The following is a 27,924-nucleotide window of genomic DNA, read 5'->3' as shown; positions in this document are numbered from 1 at the left end:
TCTAATCGCGCCGATGATGATGAGTGATGATGAAATTGATGAAGGGACACTCGCAAAGAGCACCGCCATAGGTCAGCATAGGTCTGTAAGCAGGCACGTAGCCAGCGGGAGGGCTCGGGGTCTGACCCCCCCCCAAAAAAAAACTACAATATCAAATTTAAATAGTGTATAGTGGTAATTAATTTTACTTCCTTAGTAGGATTAAACATCTTGTACAATAAGTTGTAATATACTGAGAAATTCATCTTCAGGGCTTTTACCCCTCCCCCCACACTTTCTTCGTCTTTAAATGGCGGCAGCTGATAAGGGATGAGCCTCCCGAAATGAAATACTGGCTATGGAGCTGCGTAAAGGATAACATGGGAAGACACTCGGATGTGAACCTCTCTTCAGCACAGCACACCCTGGACTGCAGACTAACGAAGCTCTGGCGCCTGGTTGTGATGGTTTCAGAAAGTTTCAAGCGTCCTAAGATAATAAAATTCTTCTTGTTAAGGCGAAGAGGGACAATTACGCACCAGGCATGCATTTATTCCAATATCGTCGGAATGAGCAATGCTACTAAAAAGATCTCCGCCAGAAATGAAGAGTATGAATTTCTCCCCATGTGGCAAGTGGAAGCGGTTTCCTAAGTTGATTATTAAGCCTTGTACGATTTTTGAAAAATATGATGAATTAGTATTTACCGAATCCCATGTATTCCTTATGGGACATCAACTTCAACTTCAAGTTACGGCTCATCAAATGGGAGTTTCGACTTTTCCTACTGCTATGACATAGTTCTACGTGTCCTTTCTCCGTCCATGTACTTTTCTACGTCATCGGATGTTTGATATTCCCGAAAGAACGAATAAAATAATGGTCCCATAAGCCTAGTGCATTTCTCCTTGCCTCCTACGGCCATCCTGGCAGTGTTGCCAAACCTGATGAGCTAAATTTCACCATTAATATAGCTAAAGAGGACTTTCAAGGAGCTAGATTAACGAAGGCTGCATAAAGTGCCTACTAGGGTAATTTTAGTTGTCAGAGGGGTGGGGGTGCTGCTATTACCGTTAGCTTTAAAGTGATGGCAATTTATTCTTAGTTTTCACTGCCTAGATTTGGCGGCATCACCCATCTCAATAATCCAATGATGTTAATATAAAATCGAAAATAAAGAGTTCCCGGATAACAAAATTGTCACCTTCATCTTAGCCACAGCGCTATATATAAAAATACATGGGGAGGAAAGAAGAGGTGGGTGACGCAGCCTATAGCTATACGAATATCACGTCACGTGCAAAATGTACACTCATGGCAAAAGTTGGTATTTATGGGCCTGAGCCAATGGTGGCATCATGGCAGGGCAGAGGGCGGGTGCCACAGTTCACAGTCAAACGAGTGCACGAAAGAGCCAGATCTGGCTCCAAAAGAGCGAAGTTGGCAACAGTGATCAGCAGCTGCCCCATCGAGAAAGACCTAGGGGAAATTGTCCCTCCTCGCCTTAAGGCTACCCGTTGAATCACTACCGGCCAAAAACCATGTATTTAAATTCTTTCTTAGATTTTTTTCGCGTCACTCCCACCGAATACCACAAATCTTGGACTCGTCTCGAATGTTCGAGATTATAGCGAGGCAGCCTTTAGAAAATTTGTCTATAATAATAATCTTCATCGTCGCGATTAGTGAAAATCTGTAGAAAAGTGATGTAAAATAACAATTCAATCAATCATTCTAACGGATTGCGCACACTTTTCAGGTTTTATCAGTGGTATCTGATAAACCGTTGACAAGCTGTCACAATGTACAGGATTGCGCACAAATAAATGATGCGATGTTGTCAGATGTAAAATGTTCTCAAGCCGTTCTCACTTCTGTTGTGTTTGTTTGTGTGTGTGTGGACTTACACGTGTTTTTGCTGGAAGGGTAGCATTAGATAGGCATAGAGGATGACTTGATTGGTGGACTAGAATGTAATGGTTTGGTGTATCTCCGTTTATACCGAAGGTCACGAGCTTCGATTGGCAGAAGTGTTTGTTGTGCAGTCATTAACCTAACCTAACCTATCTTGACTTGCTACATTTACTGGTAAAATTATATTTTTTTATTTAATCCTTAAGAGATTTACTATTTTATTTCTAATTTCTCTCTCTCTTCTTGTCTAAAGGAAAAAAAAACAGTTTTGCGCACAGACTTTAAAGCTATCAAAGTGGCAACGTTCGATCAAAATCTGTGAGCAAAACAGGTCAGTGAGATTTGTGCGCAATTCTGGATCTAAAGTGTGCGCAATTTCGGTTGCGGCGAGCAAAACAGCTAAATGGCTGGGAATTTTGTGAAGAGGTGAATGCCTAGGTAGGCATTCGGTTGCAAACAATCACTAGGCGAGTCACTGTGACGTCAGACTAAGGCCCTCTTATTGACAGAAGCGAAAGCTTTGGCTGATCTGAAGAGTTGACCTTTTGAGCAACGCACAATGCTCTAGGAGGGACAATCATGATCAGGGGCATGTGCGTCGCCAGAAATTTTTGTAGGGGGAGGGGGTCAGGCCATTGATAAAACTTGAACGGTAGGAATCATAACAACAATTATTATTATGCTCATAATTATTATTGTTACATAACAATAAAACAGTTTTAGTCCAAATTTATTACATTTTTTTTACATTTATGCAGTTATTGCATTGACTTGTATAGTTATTATAGTTTGTTATTCATTTTACACACTTTCTTCAAAAAAATGTTCTAAAAGTGAATGGGAAGTAAGTAGCAATTTTGAAAACTATGGAAACATTCTTTGGATTAAACGGTTGTAGAATTTGAAAACATATCTTTGTTCCCGTATTGTACAGTAAATTATTTTCTAATCTAACACAGTTTTTACTTTTGTTATTCTGTTCGAATACTAACTGAAATATATTTATGTTTTTAACAGTAAATATAGCAATCTTTCTGCCCAGGAGGGAGTCGACGGACAGGTTCGGAGACCTTCCCCTCTCCCTCTCGACGCCCGTGACTTAAGGAAAAATATTGGATGGATGCGCTCCACGTAAAGAATTGTTTTATAATTTTATTGGAAAATCCAAAAGCCGAACCCGGGGCCTCTTAATCACAGGGCGAAGACGTTAGTTATCATTATGACTACTCGAGCAGATAGTTCTGAATTTGTGCGCGAAAATAATTCTCCTACTGGTGACGTCACTGCACACATGTTATTTGTAGTGATAGGCTGTCAGAAACCAATAAGTCATGTAGTTAATATTTGAAATTCTTAGATATGTCAATGTAAACGTTATTAGATTATTTCTTGCAAGATATTATTTTATGTACTTCCCACTCTTGTGGGGGAGGGACAGCTCACACAGCATCTAAACAATGGTTATTTAGGATTGATTGATTGATTGATTTGCTTTATTTTACTTCGCTTTTTTGTGCCACTTTTTTACTAATTTGCGAAGATCGTGGATGAATGATGATATGATGAATTTACACTCACACACATCCATGCCCTTCCGGGATTCGAACCCGGGACCTCTTTCTATTTAGGATTGAACAATCCTGAAAGTGAAGATGACCGAAGCATGGTGCTGATAACATCATGTCCGCTATGGCTGAGATCGAGAATGTGTGGGGGGTCTCTTCGTGTGCATTCATGACAGGTAGTGCACAAGGGACAGCTTTACCTTCACCATTTTTCACCCACTGTACCATATCTGGCCTTCTTAGAGTTTGCCTGGTGTACGTACTGGTGACTCGAACCATCAATAGAGCTACCCGATGGCGTAGTGGTAACGTCATCGTCTTATAATCCCCGGTTTGGATACCCAGTGGAGGCACATTGCACTGTGATTCGAATCCCACTTTAAACTGTAGGTCCAGTCCCTATTAGCCTCTCTTTACATAAAGTGGACTGATACCAACAATTGTAACCTCCAAGAACTATCGTAAATACGGCACTGTTGCACACTCAAAGAATATGAATGAAATGTGTTCGTTATTTTAAAAGAAGATTGTTGATTGTGTATTGGGTTGAGATAGCAATAGTATTAACATGAGAAGACATTTTCTTTCCATTCAGTGCACACGAAGCACAGCTTACTCCCTCGACCCACGCTTTGTACTCACCCACAGACAACAGCTTCCTATGTGACGATGCTCTTTCATGTTTTTATACGTATACTGAACAAAAGATTTCGACATTTTTGTGTGGATAAGCTGGATAAACAAAACTTCACTCACTTATTACAAAATCATCACTCGACCATTGTAATGAGATCAAGGGAACAGAGATAAGGTGCAACGCATTTCCTAACATTGTGTGAAGTGCGTTCGATTGATTTTCTCTTGTAGCATTTCAATTTCTTTCTGTCATTGATTCTGTATTTATTCATTTCTTTGTGTTTCTTTCTCTAATCTATATCGTAACGATCCGTAGTATATTTTAATTATTATGGACAACGAACTCCAACTTACAGTCATTCAACCATCGTTTTCCAATCATGAAATATTCAGAAACATCACAGGAATGCAGTGTCAGACAGCACTGAAGCTCTTCCTGGTCATCAGCGGTATAAACATGTAAACGGACGAAATCCAGGAAGAGGCTACAGTCCTGACTGTGCATTTGTTTAGTAAATTGAATTGCAATAAATGTCTGGGAGGCAGAGAGTTCAGGGTTAGTTCTAATTCAGCTGTTGAGGAGCAAGTTACGATTGAATAGAGAGAGAGGAGGAGGTTCTAGGGAGAGCGTGCTAACGCTAGTCGCAAGTCAGACTCTACGTACAGTCACAGGTATAACCTCTCACGGCAGATCTTCGGTTGGAGTACAGAGACAGGTATATCCTTACATTACCAATGCTGATCCAGTCTTTAGTGGTGCGAAATTCAAGTGTCACGTGTTGCCATTCAAGTGTGTAAATTTAGTAACTCTACCGCCTTACCACCAAGCTCACCACGAGCAGAGAGTGCTTTACCATCAAGGATGAATGATGATTAGTGAGCTACATTCCCAAAAGATCCCCCCATACCTAAGGGTATGAGACGTGGTGGAGGTGCGGGGCAATATTTCTCTCTGTTTCTCTTTCTCTTTCCCTCTTCTTTACCTTTATTTTTTCTATCTCTCTCTCTCTCTTTTGTTTTCCATCTATTTTCTCTCTCTTCCTTTTTCTCATTTCTTCCCTTTGTTCCTTTTCTCTCTTTCTCTTCAAATCTATCTGCTTCTTTTCGTTTCTTTCTCTCTTTCGCTTTCTTTTCTTCTATCTCTTTCTCTTTCTCTGTTCCACTTCCCCTTTCTTTCCTTCTAATCTTTCTCCCTTCTTTTTCACTTCCCTTTCTTTCCTTCTCTCACTTTCTACCCTTTTGTCACTCACTCTCTTTTGTTTTTCATCTACTTTTTTCTATCTCTCTCCTTCTTTGTTTCTTCTTCAGTTTTCCTTTGTTTCCTTCAGTCTCTCTCTTTCTCTTTCAATCTATCTCTTTTCTATCTTTCTTTCTCTCCATCTTTCCCTTTCATTCATTCTCATTCTCTCCCTCTGTTTCATTTCCTTTTTGTTTCCTTCTATGTCCTTTTCTCCGTCTTTTTCTTTCACTATCTTTTTCTTCTTCAATCTTTTTTCTCCTTTTTTTGACAATAAATGAGGGAAGTCAGTACAGTAGAGCGTCGATTATCCGAACGTCGGTCAACCGAACGACCGCTTAACCGAACTGTGTACTCGCTCACTTTCAGATATCTGTAATGAAAAAAGTACGTGACTTAGCTGCTCGTAAGCGTGTAGGCTTGCTTAGACAGACCAAAATAAAGGATTTTTTTAAACGTTAATTTTGTGTACTGTGTGTATGGTTCATGCAAAATGCGTATGTAATATGTACATATTTTTGTTTAATAAACTGTACCACATACTATATATTCCTACTAAAGTTGCCTTTGTACGTTACTTTGTAATACATACTTAAAGAGATGCCTGTTTTTATGAATAAATTTACTGTACAGTACTTCTTTTTGGCAAATAAACATGTACAGTTCGATTATCCGAACAAACCAGTTTTCCGAACACCCATGTCCCCCAATTACTTCGGATAATCGACGCTCTACTCTACTTGTGCTTAAAATGACGTATTTCCATTTCGCAGAGGAAATATTCGCAGTGGGTACATACTTTCCGAATACTTGCTGTACTTTTTCAATTCCGTAGATCCATAAGTCATACTTTCTCACTAATTTTCTACATACGAACCTCGACGTTAAAGCATTTGGTACTATTTTCTTCAATCTACAAATCTCATACTCGAAAATATGTAATTCAGTAAGATAAATTAACAAAACCATTAAAGAATAGAATCGTCTATTAAATGTGGTCATACTGTACAAATGTTTCAACAAAATATAAAATTAAGTAGAAATGACACTTGTGCCATTATTTTGACATGTTTTCGTGACATTGAAGTCTCGACAGGAACCTTGTGATGAGAATTTGCCATCTACTTCCAACCCTGCACCCTTGGCTCTGGAAGTCAGGAACGGTTATTCCTGTTGTGGAGGCTGCTGCATTGCCTCCCGATGGGGCGACCTGTTCCTGTCTGCTTCCAACTTGGCCACCCTCTCTATCAGGTTTTGTATTGCGTCTTTGAGGTCCGTTTCCATGACGACACGTCCACAAGTGTGACTCCTGCTCCTGTGGCGCAGCTTGGTGTCAGATTTCTTGACGCGTTTCCTGCAGGACCCGCGGGCTGCTCGGACATCATCCAAGCTCCTTGCTCTCTTCGGAACATCTAACATGTATCTGTCCTTGTCGACTTCCTTGATGCCTGTACCTTCAGCGTTCAACACCTTCCTCACCCGTTTGGGTACGTTTTCCATCTTCGGGTACTTGGCTCGTATGCAATCGCGGATGACCTGCGATCTGACTCCATTGGGTCGATGCAGCCTCTTTATGGTGTCCTTCACCGCCTTGACCATATCAATGTTGTCACCGTGATGGTGATGGTGATGGTGATTCTTTTTATGGTGATGCCGTCGCTCCTTGTGGTTGGGCGTGTCATCTTTGCCAGCTTCTTCATTCGTCTTGTCTTCTTCACACCGTTCTGGTTCGCTATCATTATCTGATGCTACTTCATTATCATCTGATACTTCACTATCATTATCTGATTCTTCACTATCAGTATTTGATTCTTCACTACCATCGTTTGAGACATCGCTGTAGCTCGAGCCCATGGTGATCAGAGACTAGTTTCACTGTAAGTAATGCAAACTATGATGTGAATTTAGAATTTTTTAGTGCTACTAATTTTGACGATCTATCCAAATGGTCGTGACATTCGAAACCACAGAAATAGTTTACCGGTTTTATTATAACGCTAAGTATTGTTGCTTGAAAAAGCTCATTGTTGTTTCCGTGGCAGAATAGCAAACTTTCATACCAAAGATTGCTACAAGATCAAGACTTATCATGGCGGGTTATGTTATTTCGAAGTTTCGACAACTTTGCTTTCTAGTTCGTATTGTGTCCTTATCTTCATGACTTGGTTGAAATTCTCATTTTTGTCTCCTAGGTTCCTATTCGCACGGCTGTTGTGTTACTTGGGTATGGTAATATTGAAACATTGTAATAGGGGCAATAGTCCTAATTTAATTTACTCCGAACATGATTTGTTTTATGTAGCAAATTAATTAACAGTAATTGAAATGTTTTGATTGTCACTCACCCAAGTACTTTCCAGACATAACACTGCTTGATTTTGCTTTTCATTAGATTACATTATAAACTGGCATATTAAATCTGTTTCTTAATTAAGTCTAGGCATTTTGTGAATGCGATACAAAGTGTACAAAATAAGAATAATATCTGGTGCCCAGTGGCGTGGCGTGACTTTTAAAAAGTGTTACCGGCTATCAATCAGTACGACAATTATGCCTGCTAGACGTTATTACAACCCCCCCCCCCCCCATTTCGGTAAAGAAAACATGTCTTCGGGCTAGATATTTGTTCATTTCGTTCTTGTTTTGCAATCAGCACATTGATTTAGCCACAAACACTCCTAGAAAGAACTACCACTCATGAGACAGTTACCACGAAAATCCAATGAATGGTGATAGACCCTTGTCAATTCTTCATCTGTGTCCGTTTCTTTGCAATGAGCTGCGAAGGGGAAGAAGAAGATCCACACTTTTCTCGGGTCAGTTTGACCTTTGTGTGGTGAGCACTGAGCAGACGACAGAACTCCGCTCCTTTGTGGAAAGGAAGCCCAGCTGTATACGTACTACTGTTGCCAACTTAGTATTTTGGATCAAGGTTTGTCCAAATCACGAATCACACCAAGGAACTATATTTTCGTCTATTACCTAACTGGTCTCAGTTGTAGTTCAATCCAGCCTTGGCTCTGCAGTCTACTCTGGTTGCTGCACAGAAATTGTATTCCTATTTTAGGCGGGATTTAGCTCTTTTCTGTCAATCCGATGTGACAACACTGGCTGCCCCGGTAGGTCTGAACGGCAACAGGGCCCCTTAACAGGCATATGAATAACCCCATAAAGTCCTTCCCCGCTCTTTCCTTGCATTGGCGCACTCTTCTCCCTTGTTGCCTCTTCAGGGTAGCGGAACCAAAGTAAGTATATATATAGTTGAGAAAGTAGCGCAGTCTTCCCTCCCGAAGCTGAAAAAAGAGGGTCGTGGGCGGTCCCAACCCTGACGTCACTCACAGGACAGGAGTGACGCTGTCACTGGCCTTTCCGCTTGTTATAGGATCTGCTTTGTGTGAGGGAACATGAAAGTGCCTTGTGTTTCCTTTTTCTGTAATTCTTCTGTGATAGTGGATAATTTTTTTGCAACAACAATAACATTTCAGAAAAATGTCGCGCAATTGTGCTGTTGCTTTGTGCCCGAACAATGCAAGAAGTAGGTGTAAGCAGGCACGAAAGTTTTCGGTTTAAACTAGGTAAAATGAGGATTTTTGTTTCTTGTGGTGTGAAATAAGATAATGTGACGATAATTTAAGGAGGGAAATAATTATCGAGGCAGACGGAGAATGTTCTGTAACCCTGTTATTGATAATAGCACACATCCAAAGTGGGGTATAGGGGCCTTGACCCCCCTCTCTCCAGGAAATTTTTCAGTTTACATTGGATAAAATTAGGCTTTGGGCTTCTTCAATAATGCAACAATAATTTAAGCATAGAAATAATTATCGAGGCAAGATGGAGAATGTTCTATAACATTGTTATTGTTAATAGCACGTATCGAAGGTGGGAATCAGAGGGCTCGAGGCCCCCCCCCCCCACTTTTAAGGATTTTTTTGTTTACACTAGATAAATTAGGATTTCGGCTTCTTGAATGTGATGATAATTTGAGAGAAATAATTATCGAGAAAAGACAGAATGTTCTATAACCCTGTTATTGTTACTAGCGCCTATCCAAGGTGAGGATCAGGTGGCTCGAGCCCCATCAGGAAATTTTTCAGTTTACACTATTAAAAATTAGATTTTTATCTTCTTGAATAATGTGACGATAATTTAAGGAGAGAAATACTTATCAAGGCAAGACGGAGAATTTTCTATAACCCTGTTGTTGATAATATTGCACGTAAACTTTTCTTGCTCTTTGTCGTAGCGAACTTGAGCTCTATGTAGAGACTTGTCAGCATTTGGAAACTGCACAACAAAGGTAGCTAACTCCACACGTAGGGCGATTCGTTGTAATTTCTAATATCTGGAAGACGCGAGAGGGAATGTTCTTGAATAAGAGGAGTCGAACTACTGGCAATATTTATGAATCGTTTATCTGCGGAACATTCTAGAATATAATGAGGATATAAATATGCGTTCATTAGAACCATTCCTAAATAGATATTCTTTGACCGGACGGTGGATCCAATGAGAAAAATGGCGTTGTCTCTGACGTCATTTCCTTTTAAGCGTTCAATTCAAGGACTTGTAGATGATGTATTTTATCGCGTACAAAGCGCTTTACTTCAGTCTACAATACGAAATGATAAAAACTTTTGGTGACTTGATTTTAAAAAAATGTTTCCGAGATAACCAGTGGCTTTCCCAGGATTTTCGGAAGGGAGAGTGGTTACGCATACTATTTTTGGTGGTCAGTCCTCATTTTGCTATCTTTTCCTGTCTTTGACGTTCATTTTTTAAAGGAATACTGGGTCAAATGGGGCTATGGCCCCACCAACCCTCCCTTGGGCACGTCACTGGAGATAAATAAGTAAGCATTTAATCATATTGGGAGACGAAACATTAGATGTGTTGGGAAAGGAAGGGTTTTCATTGTGCATTAATAGTTTCGCGGTCCAGCTGTATTCTAGAAGACTTCCTTTGTTTCGTGCCGATGTGTGACAAGACTGCGGAAGCTGTGACAAACAATTTGAACACTTGCGAGGGCTTAGGCCTGTGAATATGAACAATTTGGTGGGTTTCTGCTTTTATAAGAGCTGCAAACATGGGAGGACAAGACATATTAGTGGTGTTCAGGTTCGAATCAGAGAGAAATATTCGAGAACTGTCTGTGTCCAGTTCGCAGCCCAGGCCCACAGTTTGAATCTCGCGTTGTTGAGTGGATTGTCCATCTCGTGCATGTGTAACAGCTGGTACACAGATGGTTTGATGTCTGGTCAGAAGAAATGGACAAACACACATACTGAGATGGTTCCTGCACACAAAATTAGAGCATGGAAACAGAGGAGTCAAGTGGTAAAAAATGTCCCGATTTCACGTTCAAAGCATAAGAGGTTAGATCCTGTTAACACCAAAACAGCGACAGTGTGCTCATCGCATTTTCTGGATGCCGATTACGAACGGAACTTAAAAGCAGAACTGCTGAGCATTACCTGCAGACTGCAGCTTAGTAAAAACGCTGTACCATGTTTAAATTTGCCTAGTTGTGTGGTGAATTGTAGTAGTGTTCAACAGCCAAATGACATAATTGATCGAAGTGGATGTGCCAATAAACGTCAGATTCGAAAGCGAGCAGTGGAAACACTTGAAGAGTTGTCTCCTCGCAAAATAATTTGCATGGCACATAATTCAGAGAATTTGATTTAAATATATACCCAATATGCCCAATCTCCAACAAGATAGTGTGTTGGAAACTCGGAAAAAGAAATTAAAATGTGCTGAAGAACAAGTAAAGAAATTGCAGACACTACAGGATGAAAGTGCTAAAAAATCAACTTTTAGATTATGAAACATGAAGTTGTAATGTCTCGAACCCAGTGATTTATCCACCAACTTCGCCCTAACACCCCACACAAGTTTTTAAAAAGCACAACTTTGTGGTCACTTTGCTCTAAATATACCTTTTCACCCCCATAAACAAGAACGTACACCACTCAAATAGAAAATTCTAAACAAACCTCTGCTCCACCTCCGAGCCGGCTTTCCCGCTTTTCATTACATGTTAATTCTATTGATAGTTAACCTTCAGCGACACAATTTACTAGATATAGTTTGCTCTATACATATACATTTACTTACACACACACACACGTTAGAACATTCATTCGATTTTTAAAAGACATTTATTTCCGAAAACACGGAAGAATTGTGAATTCCTATGCCGTTGCTGGTGCTCGTCTTTGAGCTGTCCTGTGGCTGACGTCATCCGTGAAGGTTTACGAATGGTTCCGAACTTTTCCGAACGCCAGACTGCACCTCCCTCTTCGCTTCTGTCGGCTGCAGATAAAATGTCCTAGGCAATATCTACTCGACGGCAACGGTGTTCATTAACGTATTCAACAATGTTGTCATTTTATTGAAAGAACTTTTTAATTCTTTACATTTTGCTGTTACCTGCGGTAACACCGGCTACATACACGCCACGCCTCTGCTGGTGCCGAAATATTTGTTCCAAACACGCAAATTCGCGAAATACTAGACCAAGAAATGTTGTTCTACTACAAGCAACGCGAAAGGATAAAATTTTGGGCGAAACAGCCAACACCATATGAACCTAACCATCAACAACATCGGTCAACGGGATCCTAGAAGGCGGATCTATAAAATGCCGAGACTAGATTAACTTAAAATTAACAAATTCACAAAGCAGCAAGTCGCATAAGATAATACATACCGCAACCGGCTTAATGGAACACAAGTCACGCAGCGTCTTCGCTGGACAGTATTCGCCATGATTCGTCCTGTCCTGTCCTGTCCGTCTCACTTAAATCAGTGGTTCTAAACCTTTTTCAGTTCGGAACCCACCATTGATTGATTGATTGATTTAGTTTATTTTACTTCGCGTTTTGTGCCTCTTGGCTAATTTGCGAAGATGGGGATGAGTGATGAAATGATGAAATTGATGAATGGACAGTCACAAACAACCAAGCCCGACCGGGATTCGAACCCGGGACCCTTGGCGTCGCAGCGCGATGTGCTAACCACTCGGCCACAGGGTCGGGCTCGGAACCCACCATGAAATACATAACATTTCGTGGGACCCATAAGATGGGCGTCGGCAGAATTACTTGTAGGGGTTTGCACCCAGTTTATAATCATATTTTTGCTAACATTGTTACGTGCCTGATAGGCAAACACAAACTATGCGCGAGACGAATTAGTTTCACGAGAGCGATAACAGATGTCAGTGCGCCGAGCGTGAATGAGAGGACAAATTGTAGCTTTTGGATGAAGTAAAAGATGGATGTATACATGAGAATAATTAGAAAAGAAACGTGGTAACAATATAAAATTGCATAAATAGAACAAGATACATATTGTAAATAGTAAATTACTAATGTAAAGTATATGTTCATAGGTGAGAATTTAAGGAAAGTTTATAATCGAGGAAACGATTACACGAATGTGTCCTTTTCCGATCTTTGGATCGGAATATTTTTCTTACCACTGGCAAGGAGTAGGTTGTCAGTTTTTTTAGTTTGTTTCTGTCTATGGTTGCGCTGTGATAATTTAGTCGCCCCAAAGCACATTCTTGGTTGCGCTTCATGTTAGCGGCACAAGGCTACGGCTAGCGCTTCCAATTAGCGATCTGTGGTTTTCCTTATGTTATCTCGATTGGCAGGAGGTGGCGCTGTCTCTCCTTAGTTAGACGCCCCTAAACATTTGTTTTGTATATCTTGGTTAGGCCGACATGCCCAAGAAAAGGGGAAAGGGGGCAGGAAGAAGAGTACGAGAATTTATACTTGAAAGAAGGAAACAAGAAGGAGGAGAGGCAATACAACATCCCGCCATAAGTCATGACCCGTTAGGTCTGAAACGCGATATATCAATGAAGGAGAAAGAATTTATGCTGGTGCCAATAGAAGAACCATCATCGTCGCAACACATTTACGAGAACTACAAACCAAGTAACAATGATGATACAAGGAGCAAAGATAAGAAAGATCTTTCCGCATTAGGAAAGAAGGCTTAAATTGACATTGTTATTAAGGGATTTGTACATAGTCTGATTGGAAGTCTGATTGGAAGAAGAAGTTTCCAGTAATCCAATTGTATAAAGTAGAAGAAACTTTCCATTAGCCAATTAGAAGAAGAAGAAGCTTTCCATCAATAAATTAGTAGAAGGATGAAAGAAGAAAAAGCTTTTCGTTAGTCTGATTGGAAGAAGAAGTTTCCAGTAATCCAATTGTATAAAAATAGAAGGAAGAAAAGAAGAAGAAGCCTTTCTTATTGGAAGGATAATCCATTTCTATTTGAAGAAGATGAAATAGAAGATTTTCCTTTCAATGATACATATATATAAGAAGAATATAACCGATGTAATTTGTGAATCAACATATATATATTTCATTGTACATACAAGCTTCGCTATATATTTTTCTCTGTATTGTGTACAGTTTTCAGAATATAGATCTGCATTTAACTATATCCTCTTGCTATAAAACGCTATCTTATTTGGAATTCTCGAATAAAGAACGTACCCCCTGAGATTAAGATGTCTGTAGCCATGGAATAAATAGTATTATCAAGTACGTACCCCCAGGGTCTGTATCCAACATCGAGTACTTTAAGAAGCCCTCTTTTACGCTTGCTTAAACAAATTACACATACTTCATTCTAGAAAAGTAAATATGTAATTTAAAAGACTAATTTACTCTAGTCTAACTAAAAGCACACGCTGAAATTGAGATATGCCGGTAGAAAGCAATCGGGACGGCATGGGTTCGATCCCGGGATCACTCTCCGGGAATTTTCGGCCTGTGCATAGGGTCGGTGGCAACCCACCATCGTGAGGAAATTGGGGAGCTCCGAGTGAGTGAGCGTAATCCGGTCGAGAAGTCCTACAACGGCTGGGGGTTGGTAGTGCCGACCACTCGTTCCCCTAGTATGGCTGCAGATCTCCACGCCCCCCCTGGTGGCCCGCGTGGGAGGGAGGCCTGCAGTCAGTAGGTAAGCCAGGGCCCAATATTGGGCTTTAGCGCTATAGGAGGAGGAGGTAGAGCAATGATGGAGCGCGAATAACAGAAATGTAGAGTTTAGACTACGTACAACATGGGTTGAATGTAAATTGTTAAAACAATATACGCATCTTGGTAATTTAATTGTAATAGGATTTTGAGACTCACAAGGGAGGTTATCTAAGTGTCCCCCTCCGATTTCCATGAAACTTGGCAGGTATATAGAGGGGCCCAAAGGAAGAAATACGTGTTTTTTGTTTCGGCTAAGAAACTGTTTTAGGGGGCAAGCCCCCCTCAAATATCAAGATGAGGACAATTTGAAGTAGGGATCTGACCCCTGTGTCCCCTCCGATTTCCATGTAACTTGGCAGGTGTATAGAGGGCCCCAAAGGATGAAATACTTGTTTTTGTGTTTCAGCTAAAAAAAACTCTTTTAGGGGCAAACTCTCCCCCTCAAGTGTCAAGAAGAGAAGAAATTGAAGTGGGAATCTGACCCCGAAACCAATATGGCATAGGAAGAAACAGGGGGCATAGGGCCCCTCAATAAATCTGCCAAATTTCATGGAAATCGGAGGGGGTCACAGGGGTCAGATCCCCACGTCAATTTGTCCTCATCTTGACATTTGAGGCGGGTTTTGCCCCCTAAAACAGTTTTTTAGCCGAAACAAAAAACACAAATTTCTTCCTTTGGGCCCCTCTATACACCTGCCAAGTTTCATGGAAATCGTAGGGGGACACTTAGATAACCTCCCTTGTCAGTAAATAAATTTTCGAGCCCGACTTCGCGACCCACCAAACGCCCCCTCGAGACCCAGCAGCGAGTCGCACCCCATAGGTTGAGAAACAATGCTTTAGATCCATGGCGCAGTGTTAGCGTCGTTGCCTTGTAATCAAGGGGTACCGGGTTCGATACCCGGTGGATGTACATAGTGGTTCGGATCCCACTTCAAGCTGTAGGCCAGTCTCGATTAGCCTTACTGTGCATAAAGTGGACTTAAGACACCAAATGAAACAATAACTTAGATACGGTTTCTGTAGAACGTGTACACAGGTGTACGCGGCAGAACAAATAACGTTATGTAAATAAGTGCGAGCGGCCGTACTTGAAAAGACCTACTCTAGATGCACGGCTGTGTTTCGCCTGAACAAGAATGCAGGAAAAGCATTAACGGAAATATGTTACGTGTGACGCCTTTAATATGTAGTAAAATGTAGACTTCATTTGTCTGTGAAGCATACAGGTGCTATTAATTCATTTTGTTATTTACATGGAGTATGACCAGTGCCGGATCTGCAAAGATTGCCCCCCCGCAAAATATTACCACATTACCCCTTTACCTACCTGCCTTTACACACACACATACGCATATCATATATAATGTATGCGTGAGTGTGTAATTATTGATCTCATGTTGACAAAGTCACATATAAGGGCCTAGAGAGTGATTCCAAAGTCCCTTAACACACCCTATAAAAAGTAAAGGGCAGGGGCGCCAACTTGTCAAAATTATTGAGGGGGCTCTGATCACTGAAACAAATTAATGAATGACAAACTCCCTCCCTTTTTTAAGTTTTGGCATCAGTGTTCGGAATCTCGTAAAAGCCCATGAATTCCTAAAAAATATTAAATTAAAATTTTCATTTACAGTTCGAATGTAAAATGTCAATGATTCACGGATGGATATGTCACACGTTTCGTCAACCATAATAGCAAAATATTCCCGACTTTTAATATCTGCTACCACGGAGCGCAAAACAGATCTCCCTAATATATCAATGATCTCGTCCTGAATGTCATGTGAGAGCCATTTGTAGCCCGAACGTCCCATCCACTACCCTAGTTCATGCACATCTTCTTTTGAAACTCTTTTTAGTAAAAATGTTAACAATGCTCATAATTATATACTTAGTATATAGTAATAAGTCATGTGTTTTGCTGTCTCTGGTCATAGCCCCCCAAAGTTGATGGTTAAGCGGTCTCAGCCCCCAAAGTTGATGGTCTAGAACATTTCAAATGTGTATTTAAAGTTAAGTTCATGTGGCACAATTCAGAGTAAACTTTACAAGAGAAGCAAAATAATACATTAGATTCTCTTAAGCAAAAATATTTGGGGGGCTCTGCCCCCACATCGATAACATTGGGGGGGGGCTCAAGCCCCCCAAGCCCCATGGAGTCGGCGCCTATGGTAAAGGGGTTATGTTGGGTACAATTGGTCATGATTGAAAGAGGTTAGGTTTAGGGGAACCACATTGTTGTGTTCCAATCGGACGTCCACCAAATTGGTGACCGCCATATAGAATTCAACTCATTTTTTTTAAATGGGAAGGGGGTGTTGTCAGAGAGCGTGATGTGATATACTGGGTGCTTTTTTTTAACCTGAATCATTTGAAAATCTTGAAAAAAAAATCATCCTACAAAAAAATGTTCCAAATAAAAAGTTGATAGTTTGGAGGGGGAAGTTTAGTGGTGCAACAAAAGAACACCCCCTCCCCCTCTTGTAGGTGCAACTTTGAAATTTCAAATAGAAACCCCAATTTTTTATTACAGATTCGGATTTTACGGAAAAAAATACATAAGTTTTGTCTGAAACATTTTTTTCGATTCTTGATAGATGGCGCTATAATCGACAAATTTTCATTTCTTGAATGTTTACACTTTAAAACCAATGTATTTCATTTCGCAATTCATTTAAATTCAAAAAATAAAACATTCTCGTGCATGAAGTTTGTACTAATTCTTGACAAATCTTTTGAGATTTCATTAAGCTGGTAATTCGCCTATTTACAATATTTAAAAGTTAGATTCGATATTTGTTTATTTTTTTTTATTGTTGTGTCAAAGATGCTTAACAAAGCTACAACAGAAAAATAAAATAAAACAAAAATAAAACAATGTTAAGAAACAGTTCCCTTTTAGACTTTTTCTGTTAAATCATTGTTTGTTTATCATTGTTTGTTTTTCATTGTTCTTTAGATCACAAGAATGCTCCGAGCGATTAGTTTGACTAAGCTGTTGATACTTTTTAATATATATGACACTGTTTTCTTACACCTGGGAAATGATACATTTGTTACAATCGTGCAGTCGTAACGTTTTCCTGATTAAAGAAAGATAGGTTGACGAAATCTTCACCACTGCATTTCTCGTGAAAGTATTGCCTGATTTGATTATAGTCTGAGTGCCACGCGGAAAACAAGGGGTGGGTAATCATAGGTTGGAATATTTCTGGCTTTGACCCCACATAATCAGTTCTAGGACCCACCCAGCCTGAAATCAAATAGTACCGGGGGTTGGGGGCTAAAGGCGGCCGCAACGTGGTACTGATCACATCACCTCCAAGACTGCAGACATCGAAAATATGAGAGATCACCCACATACCCTAAATGTGCCTTCATGCACAGGAAAGTTTACCTTTACCTGTATTGTATTCGCTTATGTACCCCAGAGTACCTTTGTTTATTATGTACATACGTATATAAGAACCCTGTACCAATGGCTGAGGGCTCGCTAAAGGCTTACTTGTCTCCGCCCCCTCCCGCACCGCGGGGTTTTGCGAATTGTACCGGCACTGAGGATGACCACTTTTCGTAGAATGCCTCACAAAGGTTTTTCCAACAGTAACATTTCGTAGGCCATTTCGGGATATTTTGCACACCGAGCTACCTGAGCTGCGAAGAATTCCTGTTACGACGTGACCATCGTATGGTCAGAAGGCCGTCGGTCGAACTCGGCAGAGTTCGTACGAAATCAGATCCAACGTGAACTTTGAATTTGAATTTAAAATTTTGGGTGCGTCAGCACTAAGGCTATTGTGCACCCGTCACATTATACGGGGTCCAGCCCCTTATCGTTACACATAACAACTCTAACGTTGCAGAACTAAAATCATAAAATCTTCTGACTTTCGTTAAAAGCTGAGGCTGTAAAGGAGCACTCAGCACAAATAAGGACAAAACACAGGACAACACAAACAAAATTATATTGGCCATGGGGCCAGTCGCCAGAGCCTCGTTAGTCTGCAGTCCAGGGTGTACTACGTGGAAGTGAGGTTGACTATTGGGTGCACTACGTGGAAGGAGCACCCCTTACACCTCTGATCCAACGTGAACGTATGATAGCGTCTTATCATAAAAGATAAAATTATTTTTGTCCTAGACACCATTTTAGGCGAAAGAGGATCTTCGGCGTTTTCATCGTACGAGGGAGGGGTCCGCGCAACTTTTTTGCAGTCTAATTATTCTCAAGTTAATTTGCACCATTATTGTGTAAAAAAATGTATTTTGTGATTAGATAATGTAATTTTTGAATATTGTAACGCAAAATACTTGTAACTCAATACTTATAATTTGGACGCATATAGTGGTTCGAATCACACTTTAAACTGTAGGTACAGTCCCGATTAGCTTTACTGTGCATAAAATGGACTTAAAACACCAAATCCATCACTCAATCAATACTTATAATTGAAGTTAAATACTCACCCACTTTGAATTGTTACAATTTTTGCCGATGTGGCAAAGTGATTAGCACAGCGCAGTACAACGCCAGGGATCCCGAACTCGACATGGGTGTTCTTTGTGAGTGTCCCTTCATCAATTTCATTATATCATCTTCATCACTCATCCTCATCGTCGCGATTAGTCAAAAGTGTAAGAAAAGCGACGCTAAATAGCAAAATTTCAAATCAAGCATCGTTATCAGTGGAAATCGGCTGTCGGTATCAAATCAAAGTGATATCAATTCTGCCCTACTATGTGTATTTGTTGTGTGCGTGTGTGTAATTACGTAATACTAATAGCAAACGTTGGTTTTAGTATGGAATTATACCAGAATGGAAGTTGTCTATGTTTTGACTTCTCAAAATATAAGGACCTTGCGTTTACTAACGGTGCCGAATTGGGTTGTGATTCGTAGAAGGCTTAATTCTAAAGAAACTCGTTCATCCGCCACTGTACAAAATGTAAACACGCGCTTCTGTGGATGAAGGCATTCATATTATCCCATCTCCTTCTCGGTATACCTTGTGAATGTTTGATCTAGCATGTAATGCCAATATGTCACACTAATACTGTTGAAGAAAAGGCAACACTTACTTCCGGGTTTCGATCGTTTTCCTTCCGCAAGCTGAGTCCTGGCACGGAAGATACGCGGTGACACTTTGCTCCTGCTGCAGGACGAATACAGCTGCCCCCTTTGGCCGTCAAGGCCTTTTATTCGGAAAGGCTTTCGAATCAGCTTTAGTTCACTGAACTCCCGTCGGTGGCTCCACCTCCGTATGTAAATATTTGCCTGCCCCGTCCTTTTTCGTTTGTCTTCCTTGATTGTGCTGTTGAACTTATTGTTCAAACATGTGAATGTTCCTTATAATTCGATTAAAAGGGTTATCTCTATTGTATTGTGTACAGTGATTTTTTTCTTACATACTATGTGTTTTAAGCGATGGAGTTTTATGTATGCTGGTGCAGAAGTTGTCAACAGCTTGTTTTGATTTCTCTTTTAATTCTTGAAGCTCTTATTTGGTCAAATAAAGTCCATGACCATGGTGATGGACAATTTGCACGGTAATACTCATGGCTCAAGATAAGATTTTCACCCCGGGCGAGGTGGACTTTTGGCGCCCCCTGCTTTCTACCCTCAAGCAAAATCTTGACCATGTTACATGTTTTAAATAACATAAATAATAGCCTTATTTTTCAAATACTTTACGTGTTACTGTTGAAGAATACATTTACTGTAGATATGCATTTATTTAATACCTTCATAATGATATCAAAATAACAGTAATCTTTTAGTTTAAATTACTTCTAATTTTGCAATATTATTACTAGCTATTATTATTATTATTTTGCAATTAGTGCAACATTTTACCACCCTTTTCATTTTGGCTGGCAATCAAGGTAGCCCCCCCAGTCTTTTTTTAAAATTATTGACAAAAGATAACGATATAAGCTGATATCACTATCTACCAGAACGCAAGAAAGGTAATCACCAATTTTCGTACAAAGCCTCTTGAGGAATTTGCTGGTAGGACTCTTATGGTGTTCGGTAATTGTTCGTGGCATTCGCTTCCGGATATTTTAAATGAAAGATAAGGAGTTTATTGCTCTTGGCGTATCTTATCACGCGCATTTTTTCGTTCTTCGTTTGCCAAGTTTTTTTTTAATCATATTTCTGCAAAGCCAGAGCCTTATCTCTGCTTACCCTTTGGTCGCGAGTTTCGACGTAAATTAACTAAAATTCAAATAAAAATATCTGTATTTCAGATTTTCACGACAACCAGAGATTATCTGCTTAAGAATCAAATCCGCATGACCTTCTTGATTGATTGATTGTTTTGCTTTATTTTACTTCGCTTTTTGCGAAGATGGGGATGAGTGTGATGAAATTGATGAATGGACACTCACAAATGTTCATGGCTAGGCTGGGATTCGAACCCGCGACCACTGGCCGCAGGATCTTATCTTAAGATAAATAAATTAGGAGTGAGGATTTTCTATAATTTTGGAATCCTCTAAATATATATAGTAAAGCTAAGAGAGATTTTACTGTGGGAGAGAAGGTTCAGATCTAGATTCAGATTGGCACGTGAGAGGGCAGTGAGATCGTCGCTCGTAAGGGCTTCAAGTCTTCCTTGCAGTAGTGTTTGTTCATGTGTGTAAATGTCAAAATACGAGGGGAGGGTGAAACGTTTTGAGCCTCACAGGGAAGGGGTGTTTGAGCTACAGTTTCTTATTATGATTTCTCTATATAATCACCCGCTAGATCAATGCACTTATGCATTCTGTGCTGCAATTTGTTTACAGTCATCTGTTAGAATGATTTGTCCTGAGTCTCACAGCACTGAATGACCTCATCGTCCGTTTGGAAGTGACGTCCTCGAAGTGAATTCTTCATAGCAGGGAACAGACGGGGCAAGGTCGGGGAATAAGGTGGATGCGGAAGTGCGCTGAAGCAACACTCGACAAAAGCAGCTTGTGCAATTGCGGCACGGTGAGGAGGCGCATTATCCTGATGCAGGATAACTCCACTCTCTTCTCTGACACTTCATTTGTTTTCAACCTGACAAGAACATAGAGAAAAACATGTGAATTTCATAAACGTTCGCACAAAGTGTCCTAAAACTTAGACTTTACAACCTCCAAAATTTTAACTACCTATCATCACTCCTTCCATGTGAGGCTCAAAACTTTTCACCCTCACCACGTATATTGTGTTTCAGTTTCCAGAAATATTTTACATAAAGTAGATTAAGAAATACAGTAATTGACTCTGAAGAGCAAGTCTGTCATAAACATTTCATATCAATTACGTGCATTGATTGATTTGGTTTACTTCGCTTTTCTGCCACTTTTGGCTAATCGCTACTAGTGACGATATGATCAAAGAGCGCTAACAGAGAATACCCATGCCCAGGTCGAGATTCAAATCAGGGACCCCTGTGCTAAACACTCCGCCACGGAGATGGCATGCAGTGTTTGGTGAAGTGTCGTAACGTCTGGGGCCTCCCCGATGGCGCAGTGGTTGTGTCGTCGCTTTGTAATCGAAGGGTCCCAGGTTCGATACCCGGTGGAGACACATAGTGGTTCCGATCCCACTTTAAACTGTAGGTCCAGTCCCGATTAGCCTTACTGTGCATAAAGTGGACTTAAAACCCCAAATCAACCGTAACCTCTATTTGTCCTGGAAAATAATGCAAAAAAACTTAGGACTTATCGCTAAGAAAAATGAACAAGGTATATTTGGCCGCATACAGACAGTCCCCTAAACATTTCCTCGAACGCCACTGATTAGGTATTTTTTTTAAGAAATAAGAAAACATCTTTTTAAAGTTAAATAAGTTTAATATTTGTTTTCCTTCTGTTCTGACGTTATAAATAAAGAAGTCTTAATTTAAAATACAGTTTTGTATGAGTACATATAGGTATATATATATATATTTACAGTCTCTCTTCAATGCAAGAACTATATAAATATCTCACATTCCGCATTAACAATAGAATAATGTTGCAGAACAATATCTTTTTGACGCATGAAGAACTTGTCAATTGAACATTTCAATCCTTGCAATTATCTTAAAGGAACTAGGTCAGGTTATCTATATTGGTTAAAAAGTGGTGATACCAGTCAGACATGTCTATAATCATAGTTAATTGTGTTTGTAGGTTTAAATAATACTGGCTAAACTAATGTGGTCCACTCAATCTTATCAAGATGTTGAGAAACACAGCGGATCGTTTCAATGATAGAATTACCCCTAGTGAGAAATCTTTACTGCTTTTGCTTTCACTGAGTGAGGGAACAATTTCACTTAGCCTCTGTTCCCTCTGTCTCCGTTGTCATAGCAATAAGCTATGATCTGAATCCCCGAATTTTGCATAACCTTTTCATCACTAAGACAATATTAATAAGTTATCACTAAAAACCGTCTGTTACTCTCAGCATGGCTGTTAACGGGATTCGGCAATGATCTGTCTTTGTATAGTTATACGCATACCTATATTGAATGTAAGTCTTGAAGCTTTCTTGAGGACGCATGATGAAAGGATTCTCTCGGGCTATCGATCAGGAGTTGTGGAAAAGGTTCCACGCTTTCGAGAGTTAACGTCACTCTCATCTTCAGGGTACAAATGACGATGAGAGTGACGTTAGCTCTCAAAAGCGTGGAACCTTTTCCACAACTCACCTGATCGATAAACTGAGAGACTCTTTTCACCCATCTTCAATGTTTTATGGAACTTTTCATACATTTGCAGGAACATTGATTTTAGGATGAAGATCTTATGCGCGTTGCACTGACAGGCGGTTCACATGCTTTCTCCGGACCACTTTTCTCCTCTTGACGTTCCTCGCAGGTAGCCCCATCTTCTTCATGAAGTTGTGTTGGCTGTTCGGCAAGAAGACGTTCCTCATGGCAGCACTAGGTATGGGGGTGGTCGAGGGTGGGACGATGGTGCTCCGTCTCTTCCGCCCCAGCATCAAAGGAACCAGCACTGCCATAGTGGCCGGGACGATTCCCGCCCCGATGGCGGCCAGCACGGCCCTGGAGTTGGCTGAAGGGTTGTTGGTGACAACGCGCCTGGCTACGAATCTCGTACCGGCGGCGGACGTAGCGTTCCCAGGGTCGTCGTTCTGGGGTTTGTCCGCCAACTGGCCTGCCACGTCAACGGAGTCGAAGTTGTTCTCTACTTCCAAGAGGCCTCCGTGGGAAGTGGTGGTGTTGATGCCGTTAGCTGAGGGGAGGACCGTGAGGCGAATTCCCATTGGCTTAGAAGAAAACGCGTAGCTCCGTTTTGACCCTGGCTTCCTCCTGTTCGGCAACATGTAGTCCTTGGTGCTTGACAACAGCACCCATCGTCCATCTTCTGGATCGTCGTTCGAGTCCACGCCGTGATAGATGACCGGGGTTGGTCTACGAAGTGGTGGAGCGTTGTAGTCATCCACGTGGACCTCTGGCTTCTGGGGGCTCCACGGTTTCTGCCACGGGCGATGCTGGACCACAACTGGAGGTCTTCCCTTGTCGAAGGAGTCCCAGTGGGAAGGACGCTCAGGTGGCGGCGGTGGTTCCTTCTCGAGCCATGTGGAGACGTGAGAGTTCTGAGAGACGTGCGTGGGCCACTTGGGAGGTATGCCGTCGGTGATAATGACGGGTTCTGAGTTTTGCTGCACTTGCCACGGCAATGGTCTGTTCCATGGCGGCTTCTCCGTGGAAGTCTTTGTCGGCCATCTTGACGGATGCGTACTCCACGGAGCGGCTTCGGTGGACGTCGGCGGCTTCTTGTTCAAAATCCATTTCGTGATTTTGCTCGAAGACCACGGTATCGGTTCCAGGGTGACCCATCCCTCTTGTTCGTTGTAGCTCGTGTACTGGGCGTGAGGGTCCTTGGACAAGGTCCACGTGGCAGCCTTGGACTTGTCCAGCTCCGGGTCGGGAGCGGACACCGAGGAACCGTTCTCGTCCGGCCACTCCGAGAGCCTGTTGGCCAGTCGCTCCTCTGTTGGGAATCCAGGCTTCTGCGGGTGATCTCTCTCTGGGATGTCTGAGTCGACCATCTTGGGGAAATCGGGGAAGTCGTGGTGAGGAGGGAGTCTGCTGAATGCGAACGGGAAAGGGTTTAGCGCGTTGGCTTTTTCGCTGCTACTCTTGTCGTTGTGGCCGTCCATCGGGGTGTTGAAAGTGTGGACGTTGGACATCGGCCTCTCCCTGGATGGCTCTTCCTGAATCTGTCCAAAGAACTTGGTCAGCTCTTCTTTGGAGTAAGGCTTGAATGTTGGATTAGACGGCTCACCCTCCATATTAATGGTTTCACTGCAAGCCTTATTGCCTTCACAGTCTATGGTGAAGGTGGGGATGTGGATGGTTGTCTGCGGGCGAGGCGTTGTTGTCGTCGTGGTGGTGGTAGTTGTTGGCTTTCCGGGCGTCGTGGTGGAGAAATGCTTCCTCCAAGGATTCCTGTGAGTGTCTCTCCCGATCTGGAACGGCTTCGAGGTGATGATGATGGAGTTCATCGGGGATTTTCCGCCGTGGTGATACGTCGAGGGAGCTCTGTAGAACCCCAGCTGTCGATCCTGTGACGACACGAACTGGAGGGTGGCGTCGGCTGTTGCGAGAGGGCATCTGTCTGTCGCCAATGCCATGAGGAGAACTACAGCTCTAAGGCAGTACATGATGGTGAGGGTTGATGCGTCTACGTCGACTGGTTTATCATGTTAATAAGTGAACCTGAAAATAGAGAAACCTCTGTTGTAGAACAAATTTTGGATCATGAAAATTATATTGAACTACAGTCGGAGACACGAAATTAGTCGACTGGTAGAATTTGCCCTACTGCCCACAGGGATTTCCACATCGACTCATGTCCCGATTTGAAGATATCCCTTGGTCGGTAGCGATACCTGACAACATCAAACTTATTATTTTGGGATATCTTAAAAAGAAACGCTTTTCTTATCGGCTACAGAATATTGGAGAGTTGATGACAGAATTCCATGAAAAAATTCAGGTCATTCAGAACCTCATGAGAAGCGTCAACAATATACAGAGTGTTTCGTAAGTTCGTTTACAACGCTTGGGAGGTGATTGTACGAGTGAAAATAAGGTGGAAAGTTCATGTAACGAAATTCCGGAAACGGATTTGTTGCCGAGTTATTGACGTTTGAAAACGTGGGAAAATGATTTTCCGAAGTGAATAATGGCAAAACGGGTGGAGAGAAGTCGTCGGTGTTGGGCGGTCCAATAAGAAATTGGGTACACTCTTGTCAAAAAATCACCACACGGCAATGTTGTGCAATGTCGGCGCAAGGGATTCCCCAAAGGAGGTGTTGACGGGAGTGGGGTGGGTGTGCGTTCTGCGTGAGCTGGAATCGACGAAAATTGGCATGTGTTGAATGGTACCAAAAAACAAAGAAAATTACCTGAGCGAAGGGCACCATGACGTAAAAACGAAAAAAATGAACTGTCATAGGTTGCATACCCTGAAGGGCAGATGGGTGTCCGTGTGATCTGAGGTTAAGTACCACATTTCCCGCTAGGGGCGCCAACAGTGTAGGTTTCCTCATGAAGGAGCGCACGTGTCTGTGCCATTCGTGCTTCAGGTGTTGTGCCAGCAGCAGGTTGTTAAACATTCACGGTTGAATGGAAAGACGTGAGGTTCTTGGACAGTAGTGTTGGGCAAACATTTGACCTAGCAGTGTTATGTGTTCCACCTTATTTTCACTCTTACAATCACCTCCCAAGCGTTGTAAACGAACTTACGAAACACCTTTATAATTTTTAAGTCATATTAACTTACACAATAATCAAATTTCGTACTCTCAAAGACTTGATTGATTCGGTTTATTTACTTCGCCTTTCGGCCACTTTTGGCTAATCGCTAAGATGAGGATGAGCGATGATATGGTGATGTTCTTCAAGGGACGTTCACAAAGAACACCCATGTCACGGCCAGGATTCGAACCCTGAACACCTGTCCCCTCAAATATCAGGCAGGGTACGTCCCTAATTATATAGAATAGAGGTTTATTTCAGTATGAGCCTTTGCGGCTGTACACACATTTCCATACATCAATGAAGATTTTTTTTCATCTTCTTTTTTCCTCCCATAATCCCTCTCTTTATGCCCTCAGGTGTTCAACTTTACCTTACATGCTAATTGCGTGTTCTTCTCTCACTACAGTCTATTAACCTGTTTTATTTTTCTCATAATTTTACACTTATAGCACTAGTTATCATATTGTCAAAAAGAAGTTTTCTGCACACCGCTCTCAGGCACTTTCACTCCCGTCCATCAACTAAGGTTCCCAGGTCGGTTATAGGTAGACGTGTGTGGAGCAAGTGACAGGACTGGTTTGGGCATGGTTCAGGCTAGGGGGATGGCCACAATTCAAGCGTGTGAGATATGACGGGAGTGCAGAATGTGTGGGGAAGACGAGACAAAATTCCACATTCTCCTCCAGTGCAAGGAAACAGCAGAAGCTAGACGGATATACATAAGGGATATGAACGAATCAAAAATGAAAGGGCTAATGAGGTCCCTAATTACTAGGGACACAAATTTATGGTAAATAAAAACTGAGGAAAGCGGTAAATAAAATGTTAGATCAGCGGTATATACCAGCGGTGGAAAAAAAATTGCACACACTTTTTCATTATGAGAGGAGACAAGATACGAAAGACCTATAAATTGATAAACTACTTCATTTTTATATACTGTACACATGCACAAGTACTTAGCTGTCCAACCAAAAAGAAAACATCAACACAAAATCACTTCATTTCTAAATTGCATATCTCAAGTGATTTATTCATTGTATGTATTTAAAGGATATCCTTGCTGTCCAACAAATAAAATAATCACTACTGCACATACACAAACACATGTTAAAAATCACATGACGATAAACAAAATTCATTCATGACTGAACACAAATGACACCATTGTTTCCCTTGATGTGCGGGAACAGACTAATCTTATCGCTGCTACAGCTAGCAAGTTCAATGAAACTGGAAGTTGAGTAGACATTCGGGGGAAGAAAGGAATGCAGCTTGACAGAGAGCGAAGTTTTCGAACTGAGATTATGCGCATGGGAAATCCCAATTTGCAGCGTCTTCCTGATGTGATCGAAGATAAAACGTTCTTCAGCTGCTAGTGGTAGGAAACTTTAGGCAAACGTTTCGTTACAAATCGACAGTTTGCGCGCGCAACCTCGATTTCCGGTTTTTGCGTGTTTTCTACTTAATTTGATGATATTTCACGGTTATTTCGCGAAAAAGCGTTCATTTCGTGGAAAAGCACACATTTCGCATTACTTCGCGAATAAAACTCCTGCATATTTCATCATTGGGGGTGTAGTTACGTGCAGAATGTTCAAAATTGAATCTTTTTTTCACATTTCGCGATTTCGCGCATCGCGAAAATTCAATGTCCCTACTAATTACATATAACGTTAAGTAATTAACGGACTTTTTTTAAATGCAAATATAGGGGAAAACACCACTGACAAGGACGATGATGTTTTGTAAATACAGGTTCCTACCAATTAATATTAATTAATAATTTTCTGTTAGCTAGCGGTAACGCAAATGCTTAGCGCAAA

At 41.3% G+C, this 27,924-nt stretch overlaps 2 protein-coding genes across 2 annotated transcripts in view; both read right to left on the bottom strand.

The window, feature by feature from the left end:
- LOC145980564 (uncharacterized) overlaps positions 1 to 19,503 on the bottom strand; it is a 53,779-nt gene extending 34,276 nt beyond the window's left edge. Inside the window, exon 1 of the mRNA XM_083113595.1 lies at positions 19,425 to 19,503. The gene's annotated coding sequence lies outside the window, so the exon portion shown is untranslated. The remainder of the gene's footprint in view (positions 1 to 19,424) is intronic.
- A 2,673-nt stretch (positions 19,504 to 22,176) lies between these two features.
- The window catches only part of LOC145980560 (uncharacterized), a 55,367-nt gene continuing 49,619 nt past the window's right edge, over positions 22,177 to 27,924 (bottom strand). Inside the window, exon 2 of the mRNA XM_083113586.1 lies at positions 22,177 to 25,051. Within this exon, the coding sequence (XP_082969712.1) occupies positions 23,110 to 24,996 (1,887 nt within the window). The 5' untranslated portion in view covers positions 24,997 to 25,051 and the 3' untranslated portion in view covers positions 22,177 to 23,109. The remainder of the gene's footprint in view (positions 25,052 to 27,924) is intronic.

The sequence above is a fragment of the Lepisma saccharinum genome, chromosome 28, assembly GCF_977018435.1.
Source record: "Lepisma saccharinum chromosome 28, izLepSacc3.1, whole genome shotgun sequence".
Lineage (NCBI taxonomy): Eukaryota > Metazoa > Arthropoda > Insecta > Zygentoma > Lepismatidae > Lepisma > Lepisma saccharinum.
Note: the sequence above shows the minus strand (reverse complement) of the source record. Positions and strands in the feature narration are given on the sequence as shown.